General features: G+C 38.8%; 1 protein-coding gene across 2 annotated transcripts; it reads left to right on the plus strand.

Moving 5' to 3' along the window:
• The first annotated feature begins 835 nt into the window (after positions 1-835).
• On the plus strand, positions 836-6,491 carry LOC140241611 (large ribosomal subunit protein uL24-like). Of its 2 annotated transcripts, none has more exons than XM_072321347.1 (4): positions 836-917; positions 3,227-3,399; positions 4,045-4,185; positions 6,169-6,491. In XM_072321347.1, exons 2-4 carry the CDS (start codon positions 3,232-3,234, stop codon positions 6,301-6,303), a joined length of 444 nt encoding a protein of 147 aa, XP_072177448.1. In that variant the 5' UTR covers positions 836-917; positions 3,227-3,231; the 3' UTR covers positions 6,304-6,491. The 2 variants fall into 2 exon arrangements, with proteins under 2 accessions (XP_072177448.1, XP_072177447.1); XM_072321346.1 differs by having other exon boundaries at positions 900-917; positions 3,194-3,399.
• The last annotated feature ends 3,852 nt before the right edge of the window (positions 6,492-10,343 follow it).

Below are 10,343 nucleotides of genomic sequence, written 5' to 3' on the forward strand. Positions count from 1 at the left end.
AGTACATAATTATATTGTGCGTAGGGTGTTTGATAGGCATGCATTGTATTTAGTGAGCAAAGCTGCAGTTTTATAGGCCCATGTCAAATCTTTAAACCTTTTATACTTCATTTGTGATGTAAATGATAGCTATATAGGGCTTATTGATGATTTAGAATGAGTCTGTGTGTGTTTTCTCATCATAAATAGTTTTTAACAGTACTATTATCCCAATAAGTGATTGTGCTATTGTTATTTCCCATTTACTAATAACGTTTGTATATTGCTGGTACTGTAAAAGTATATATTTTCGCACTAATTTTTCGTGCTCGGCTGATGGGTAGGAAGAGTTTTGCCTGTTTTAAATTCTGCGGAATCAAGACATCAACTGTTGGAATATATGACAAGCAAAAAAAAAAATATTTGTGTGCTTTTATTTTCGCGCTAGATTCTGGTTGTGCGAAATGCGTGAAAATGTCAACTTTTACAGTATATCTATGCTCAAATTGTTCGATTTTACTGTGTTGGGCTTTTTTCTGTATCTATAATAGCTAATAGGCCCTATTTTCAATTTGGCAAATAAATGAATAATCAAATACATGAATAAATAGATAAAGAAATAAAAAGGTGAAATAGATAGATGAATTGATATAGTAGATTAATGATTACTTCTTTCACCCATTCATTCAGTTACGTAGATGTTACCACCTCCCTTGTTACGTGTCCTTACAGTCTCGGGTCCGTTAGTCAATATAACATACCGACTTTGATCGAGACTAGTTGCATGACGTCATCCAATGTGTGAGCCCACAGAACACACAGTTACACAGTTGTGTGTATTGAGTTCTGTGTGTGAGCTACGGTCAAAGATGTTTGAGATCCAGCAGAGTGTATAATCCTACGGTCTCTTTTACGGTGGCCGAAAGTTGGGAAAGAAGGTGTGTGTGCGTCGTACATCAAATCCTCTTAGATCTTTACAAATAATGACCATCAACGCTCAATGATTATCCCTACATACATATACATTTTATATCTAACAAAAAGGCTGCAAGAAGATGGAACTTATGAAATGATTTATATGTATTTCGGATATGAAGTTAGACACTGACTAAAGAAGGCTCTGTGTAGTTCTGTAGTCCCGTGTACGTAGATCGCTGTTATTACTAGTATTCAATCAGAATGCATTTGTGATCGTGGGACATGGGACAGTGATGTATCGTCTGTGACAGTATAAAAGTAATCTTGGTAATTGTGTGCCGGTAACAAGTGTCTAGATGACAATGACTATGAAGCTACATGTCTTCAAATGTTAAGTTCTGTGACTAAACTTTACTAAGGAATGTGGAAATGCGTAAAAATCGTAATTGTATTTCAACATGTTGACTGGAATTGTGGCAGTTTTCTGCCGAGTGCTGTGCGCCTGTGCGTTCACACGGCAGGTAGAGCGTCTAAACACGTTCGGTACCAACCGCTAAACACACTGACACACTCTAGAATTCTATATGATGCTAGTGTGCCTCATCGTCAATTGATCTCAAATCATGCACAAACTCGCGCTTGTAGTTAGCCAACAGCCATGAATATTTGCATCTGTGTGAGACCCAAGAGCAAGACGTAATTGGCCCAGTCCGGCGGAAATGTAATTTTCCCCATTTTTACACTTCTCTTGTCAGAATAAATTGATCGTAGCTAGTTTGCTCTGTGATAGATGCATTGCACAGGAGCAGATGGCGCAGCACACGCATGGTGGTAGCAAAAACATGTTCACGGCACGGCAGCGGCAGCAAGCGCTGCAATTGATCTGAACAATGAATGTAGCAATCTCATACTACGATAACAGCAAGTCTTTCTGTGGTATCTTTAAAAAGATAAATCTGTTTTTCCGCCTTTCCCCCAGCTTGTACCAAATCTTTTGAGGTGGTGACTGATTGAGGTTTGGGGTTGCTGTTCGTGTTGTGTGTGAGTGAGTACGTGTGTGTGTGTGTGTGTGTGTGTGTGTGTGTGAATGAAAGAAGATTGTGAAAAATGTGATTATGAGACATGGGTGAAAGAATAGATCTATAGAGATAGGATAGAAAATGGGGAGGAAATAAATGAAAGGATACTAAAAAGGTAAACCTGGATGGCTGGAAAAAAATTAAACAAAAGGTCCACAAAATAGAAAGTCATACATGACTTTTGTAAAGTAATTATCAATGTTTTTCACATCTTATTCTTGCTACAGAATCACTGTTCATACCTACATTTCACTGTACACATTCGTACTGAGCGGACGACAGAAAAACTGCAATCGTTGCTCAAATTTCATATTGTAGGGCTTCCGGTAAAAGGTCAAACATGAATATTTTGAACAATTTACACGATAAAATCTTGTGATAAATTGACATCTAAATCTGAGGTGAAATGTGAATATCTTAGCAATTCTATATTTTTGTGAACCAAAGTTTGACCACACGCTAGTGCCTAAGACTATCACTTTAAATGGATGGTCTACTGGTAATCAAGCATAGGCAGCTGAATTTTTGATTGCTTAATCACGAGTTACTGGACAGAATAAAAGCTAAACAACGGTTGATTGACACATCACACTTATCACGCAGACAGTGAAATGGTGGTGTTTTTTTTTTTCGTACTAAAAGTGAAAAAAAAAATTGAGTTTAAAAAGAAATAGCTATTCTTCATAAATCATCTTGATATAGACTGGAGACCATGCTACATCAGGAGGCTGTTACAGATTTGTCCTTGAATATTTGATATTGACATATGTATGCATCCCATAGTTAAAGTCAAACAAAAATGTTGTGAGCAGGCCTGTGCCAGATAGACCACTTAGGGGGACTATGGATTCACCACTTCACCTTTCAGTCATACCACATTGATCATAATAATTGAAGTTTGAAGATTTACAATGTGTATAAAAGCCAATTAAACTGTATCAAAGTTTAAAATTAGAGGTGCGATTCCTGGCGCTGTGGCTGACCATATGGATGTGATATGTTGTCAGTATCGGCACCTGCACCAAGGTTCGACTTCCTGTGCCAGGTTTGACCATGCGCAAAAGCATAATGCAATACTAGTAGGTTTCTATATGTAGGCGGTCAAACTTTGGATAGTGTTATTATCCAGACGATTATGGGCATCTTGGGTTAATTAACAGTTCTGTTGACAATCATTCAACTAAATTAATACAATTCTTGTTTTTTCATTTGCTCAGTTGATGTAATGACTGTCGTTTTCGTTTCTGCAGACACCATGAAGCTTAACCCACTCGTGTCCTCTTCCCGGAGGAAGAACCGCAAGCGTTACTTCAATGCCCCGTCGCACATCCGCAGGAAGCTGATGAGCGCGCCCCTCTCCAAGGAGCTGAGGTCCAAGTACAATGTGCGGAGCATCCCAATCCGCAAGGATGACGAAGTCTCGGTGAGTTTGCAGTTTTGGTCGGTTGATCTCTTTTAAGAAAAATGCCTCTAAATTCAGAGGAGATGATAAAGTCTCCCATTAGCCTTCATAGAAATCTTCATTGTATTTTCTTTCTGTAATTGAAGAAAAGTGAATATCCAGATTGTATCCTTCATATCAAAGTGTTGTAGAGCAGTAATAACCTCCTGCTGATGACCCTCAAGGTGGACATTACTTGCCGTTATGGTCTCAAAACGTGTACAAGCCGGTGAGAGAGTTTTTAGGGTGAGAAAATCAACTCATTTTAGTTTGCGTGTGGCTATATGACCAACATCAATGTTTTGTGAGAATATTTGAAAATTATGTTTCCATAATATTCCTATTTGTGTGCAATTTTAATGAAATTTCTGTCATCTTTTGTGTAAAAGTTTAATAAAGGCAAATAATGGAGCAAATTTCATCATGGGAACTTTCACCGTAAAAGTTCATGGAGTCAAAATCTACTAGTAACCACCCTCAGTGGCTCATGGGATGGTACAGGGCATTGGTAGAGGGTGTAACATTGTACCCAGTGGTCTTTGGAGAATTTGGCTCTCTGTGGTGTGTGTAAAAAGGCTCTGTGGAGTGGGACAGAGGACTAAACTTGTGTGTGAATGTTCCCTGCAGGTTTCACGTGGACATTACAAGGGTCAGCAGGTGGGCAAGGTCGTCCAAGTGTACAGGAAGAAGTTTGTCATCTACATCGAGAGGATCCAGCGTGAGAAGGCCAACGGTGCCCAGGTCTACGTCGGTATCCACCCCAGCAAGGTGAGGGTTGAAACCAACTCCAAGCTATTGGTCTTTGATTACCAATGAACGAAAAGAGGCAAAAACAAACAAACAAACAAACTAAAACAAACACTCTTTAAACTGAGGGAACATAACAGAGTAGTCCACAACGACTGGCTGAAGAGCTACTGTTTTCTGTATCTGTGAGCCCAGTTCTCAAGTTGTCGACAGTTACTATGTGTTGTTTCACATAGCAGTTACAGTGTATAGGGGGTTTACCTAGACTCATGGCAAGTACAGTGTATAGAGGGTTTATCTAGATAGATGTGTATTTATGGGAAACATTTTCTTAGATCTTAGTATGTCTGAAAGAATTTGTTGAAATTGTAGCTAACAGATTAGTATCTGTGACTTGAGAGTGTAGTTTTAATCCCTGCCCCGCAGAATGTATTTTGTTAACATGGATCAGCTTTGAAGTCTCTTGTTCTTTCACCATAAAGTGACTTTCAGGTTATCAACTGATGCTGGATCAAGAAATCCCATCTTCATGTATTAGAAAGATTAGATGATTTAGGGGATTCCAAATTTGTAGATGGACTTAACTGCTTAACCCTAAAAAGACTGGGCTATTTTGGTAGCTCGAAAGACTGGGGGGGGGGCCTAAAGGGCCCCCCCTTAAGATCTCGGCCGTGGATCGCGCGATCGCCGCGAAAATTTGCACAATGGTAGTGTGCGATGTAATCTACAAGATCGTATATTCAAATTTTACAAAATAGTCTTCTTTTATTTTATTTTGATTAATTATGCTAATTTATGCGAGAAATCAGACTCTTTGATCTAAATCAGTAAATAAAGCTCCAAAAGTGCTCATTTTTGGTCTAATTATTCTTAGTGGCATTCTTAGCAAATGTACTTGAAAAAAAAATTCGATATCAAAATTAATTTCTTATCTATTTTATTGTTTTATGAATTTCTTATGTATTTCTTTGTTTTTTCGACCTTTTGTTTTTGTTGTTTTTTTCAACAAAATTTGTGGCAGACACTTTTTGAAGCATAATACTCCTAAAACAAATTAATTTTAGCCATTGAGAGTAAAAATTAGCATATTTATATGAGCCATGTGAAAAAATTCAATTTGCATTGACTTTGTACACAAAATCACATTTTTGAGCCATTTTCGGCCTCACGTGCATGTACAAAAAGTTATGTAACTTCAGAACCATACCCCCGGGCGTCACAAATTTGGTGTCAAAATGTGCGGGAAACTCGAAAGAAAAAAGTCATAGAGCATCGCGGCGAGAGCATTGCGTGTTGCAGAGTAATCGCGCGAAATGTCGAGGGGGGCCTTTTAGGCCCCCCCCCCCCCCCCAGTCTTTTTAGGGTTAAGGGCACTCAAGAAATGTAGTTTCTTTGTATTATTACTATTTTTTTTTTTATTGAATCAAGTGCTGAAGGTGAGGTTAGGTCATTTCCTACGTGATGAGACCATTTACTTCATCTGCTCACATTACTACATTTGATGTAAAATTCATGGCGCAGTGACAAGTCACTTGTTCTTGGTCAACATATTCCCAATTTTCTCAAATTCATTCGGCTTACATCACTCATCAGTACTTGCAATTCTACAAAAGATGTTAATATAATGACTGTTTTCAGCTGCTTCTAACTATTTTGTCAAGAGTGCATCATGAAACATAGGGGCTCATGGCTGGAAAGCTATCCAGTTTGCTGTGGTCTCCCAAATGGAGTTCTGTATATTGGTGACAGACGAGGGAGAAAATTTGACACATGGACAAGGCCTCTAACATTACATCATGATCTACATATTGTTTTTAAAAGATCCTTACTGCTTTTCACATGTATCATTTGTGAGTTGCCTGCTCTGGCATATGCGTCAACCTAATATGTATTACGACTCCCCGCCCTCAAGCGAAGAGATAGAAGTAAGGTGTCCAAAAATGTGTCTGGGTAGTGTATGAATTAATTTTAAAGTTAACTCCCCCTATCTATCTGCACTTACAGGTCGTGATTACCAAGCTGAAGATGGACAAAAACCGCAAGGAAATCCTGGAGCGCAAGGCCAAGACCCGCGAGCTGGCCTCGGACAAGGCCAAGGGCAAGCACACAGAGGAATCAGTTGCCATGGCTACAGAATAGACACTATCGACCGCTTCATTTTACCAAGACTCTCAATTCCATTGCTTATGGACCTCCCCACAAGATTCTCACCACGTCACAGTTCAGGTTGAAGAGCTTGCAATTTTCCCTCGATCAAGGACTGGCGACCAGGGGTTAAAAGTTCACTCAAGCCAATAAATGTCTGGTCATCAACATCATACACTCAACGATGCTCATTTTCTTTGTGATTATTTTGAGTTTTGTATCAATATCTTTTGATGACACGACATTTGCTCCTGCACCAGTTGCTCCAGTCTTATTTTCTCTAGGGACTTAGGGTTAGAGTTGTGGTAAGTTCTTAGGCGTAGTTTGATGCGAGGATTAGGATTAGGGTTATGCTTGTGGGTATGATTTATATTTTGCTTAGCGTGCAGATATTTCATGGGAGCAATTGTCGCAGGTGCAAATGTCATGGACGTACGTTATCGGGGCAATTACCCCCTGAGGGCAGTTACCCCCCGGCTAAATTCTGGTTAGTGGTAACATTAGAGTAAAGATTAGGGTTAGGTTTAGGGTTAGGAGTTTGGGTTAGGGTTAAGATTAGGTTCAGGATTAGGGCCAGGGGAAGGGTCCAAGGGTAATTGTCCAAAACCCATCATGGAACCATATCTGTTAAATTTGAGTGATTGAAAGTCATATGTGGATGGCATGTCAGGTTTGTGTGCTTTCAAGGAGCTCTGATCAGTGATGAATATTGTGTTGTGATGTGGCAAAGCCTTCCACTGTGTGTGAGAACTGGGGCAGTCAGAGTACCAGTCAGCAAGTAAACCAGATAAACATGATTACAGTGGACTCCCGTTATAATGAAGTCGTTGGGACTGGCAGTTTTCTTTCGTTATTTTGAAATTTCGTTACAACTGAACTAATGAACACAAAAATACATAGAGTGGATATAATGTCGTGGCCTGAATTTTTATTTTGTTGTAACCAGAATTTTGTTATTAACTGTATTCGTTATAACGGGAGTGCACTGTACATGACTGTGGAAATTTTCAATGTTTCCCCATGTACAGAGACATTTCCCACAGAGACTAGTACAGCTAGAAAGGGTGCATCAACACCTGCCAAAGGTGAAAATGGAAAATCACGCACATATGAAGAAAGTTGTGACAGCTAATGTCATTACATCATGTTACCATGCATCTACCCCTAACGTGTCTCAAACTCATAAAAATACAATTCATCTGTCAGTTAGTGTAGAGTACTGTAAAAGTGGTTATTTTCGCATGAGTAACTTTTTGTGCCGAGCCGGACAAGATGAATTTCATGTTTTTAATTCTGTGGAATCAAAACATTTCATAGTGATGCATATAGTAAGCAAAAATAATCCTGTGCTTTGATTTTTGCGTTAGTTGATGGTCGTGCCAAATGTGCGAAAATTTCCACTTTAACTGTAATAAGTGTTGAACAAACAGACATACTCTACCAAATGTTGTGATACATGTACAGCTGTATTGTGAACATTATTTTCAAAACTACCCCTCATACTTCTGACAGTCCGACACATACAAGACACCAAAGGACAGAATCACATGGAACTTTTGTTTTTAAGCTCATATATATTTTAATAGTACACATTAGTTATACAGTGGCATGCAGAAAACACTGTGTATGACAAGATAATTTCAATTGCTCATTTATTGTGTTGGGCAGAAAATTCTTCATTACATGAACACAACTGATATTACTGGCCAAATACATACGTGTATTCTAAAATCAAGTCGCATCGATTTTTGAAGCAAAATTCCCACAGGAGACAAGTAAATGCACAGCATGACACATAATGACATGCAAGCTCACACACACGGTAGACACACAGACACACACATATACATAATACTAGCACACCTGGCAGTAAGAAGCAAAATACTGATTCACTTTACTTTTGGCTGGAATGTTGGTACATACACAGCTTTGCACCAAATGGTAATGCAAATAATCACACAGTATGCACATTCAGATGAATGGCCTGAAAGAAATGCCACCACATTCACAATGCCAACTTCCTATTGCATAATATTGATATTAATGCATATAAAAATAAAGAAGCATTACGTAGATTTATCATATGAAGAGTACAAAAATACACAGATAATGTTGCCATGGAGATTCACTCTGTATAAAAATTGAGTTACATAATAATACTCAACCAAGGCATTACTTGCTTGTGTCTTGACCATTACAAAAACATCAAAACTGTGACTCGGAAACGTCAGAAACACAGAATATGTTCCAATAATGAACAAAGGCATTTCAACTTGCTGCACACGGCGGATTAAGATTCTTCTGCTTCTTGCTCCAATCTCTTTATCTGTCAGAAGTACATAATCAGTCATTTAACATCTCAACAAAGTTCATCGATCTTGACAACTGGCTGAGAATTGAACTTAGAACCCATCTGCCTATGAAGGAAATATATTTTCCACCTCTTTGCTCTCCATTACATCAAATTGCATTATCAATAGATGGATAGTTTAGCTAAAGTTTGATGAACTGTGACCTTATCATTTCAGACAACTAATTGTTTTCAAGAATTTGTATCCCCAGCATTATATGTATGTACCATTCAACATTTTTAGCAAAAGATGCAGCTAGAAATCGACATTTTAACCAAAGTTCAGTGACCTATGACCATAAATTTTGACCTACACGTGTATCACCATTAGCTACCATGTTCATGCAAAAAAGTCAACACCACTATTGAGCAGACCAAAGTGTGATGTCATAATCATTCGTTGCCATGGAAACTGGCTCTAAACAGCCTCACCTACATCTGTAATTCCAACGAAAGCTATAACTAAAGACTGTGACATCATCACTTTGGTACTCTATTGAGGTGACTTGGGAGAAGGGCCTCTGTCCTGATTAAAGGGGAATGAAACCCTGATGTACATGTGGATTGAGTGAAATATCATACAGCTGTACATGGAAAATAGTTGTAAGAAATGTAAAAAGAGTTACACAAAATTTCATATTCCCTTGACTTGTCACCATCATAATATTATTCCCTTGCTTTGTGAAAGAAGTAACTCAAGTGCACTTTCAAGCAAACCTCGTCTGCAATGATTGTCATTTATGTACTTAATCATCATTGCCTTTATCCTGAGTGGAAAAAAGAAAGAATGAAATAACTGAAAATGTTCGAAGTTGTCCAAACTTCGGCAAATCTGGCTGGCTGCAATCAGGCGCGGTGGAGCACCCCAATTTGCATCTCATTATCGCCCCGTTCTATTTGAATTTCCAACGGGCATCCACGGCTGCCCGAAACTGTGTGCATGAAAAATTCAAATCTTTACCTTCTCCTTGTGCCGCTATGCGTGCCGCTAGTAAACTCAAACTTCTCACACTATCTAAGTTTTTAAAAACCTTCCTTTTGATGAAAAAATTATGAAATTTGCTGCACTAGAACTTGAGATATTAAAGCGTTTTGAAAATCACCTCTCGCAAAACATGCTCTCTGTTTTTTTCCGACTGGACTATGGCCGGGCTCCAATGTGTCCGAAATTGGCAACATAAGTTCATCAGGCCTCAATCCATATATGGTGAAAGTTTTCGCTTGGTTCCACTTGTACTTTTTGAGAAATCAACTTGTTTCTACAGGGTTTGGAATAGAAAATTGTAGTCAGCGAAACATTTGAAAATGACGTCATTTCTTTTCCCGTAATATTGGGCATGCGTGGTACGTGAGATTCAGGATTTCGTGCTCATTGTTGGTTTGCATATGACGCAGTCAATTTTGCCGAGTGTCGCACGGCAGGGACTGCTTAGCAGCTGCTGCCGCGCACGCTGCATGCAGCAATGCATTGTGTGTGCTGTAACATGCAACACTACAGTGACGCGATTATATATACATGGGACTGACCTGTACGCTTTGAATTCATGTCATTTTTGACATCACCTTCTGTTTTTTTCCAACACAACCATGGCCAGGAATATTACTGTATGAAATTTAAAATGCAAGCAGATAAATAAATTTCGGTGTACTTTGTTCGAATGGCGCTTTGGTTCCGCAATCACAC

The sequence above is a fragment of the Diadema setosum genome, chromosome 18 (genome assembly GCF_964275005.1).
Source record: "Diadema setosum chromosome 18, eeDiaSeto1, whole genome shotgun sequence".
NCBI lineage: Eukaryota > Metazoa > Echinodermata > Echinoidea > Diadematoida > Diadematidae > Diadema > Diadema setosum.

What these genes read in the sequence shown, in the direction of transcription:
- LOC140241611 (XM_072321346.1), top strand. Translation starts at nt 3,202, where the DNA reads ATGACTGTCGTTTTCGTTTCTGCAGACACCATGAAGCTTAACCCACTC. An exon ending in GCAAGGATGACGAAGTCTCG is followed by an intron (nt 3,400 to 4,044) that starts GTGAGTTTGCAG and finishes TGTTCCCTGCAG; the next exon opens with GTTTCACGTGGACATTACAA. An exon ending in TCGGTATCCACCCCAGCAAG is followed by an intron (nt 4,186 to 6,168) that starts GTGAGGGTTGAA and finishes CTGCACTTACAG; the next exon opens with GTCGTGATTACCAAGCTGAA.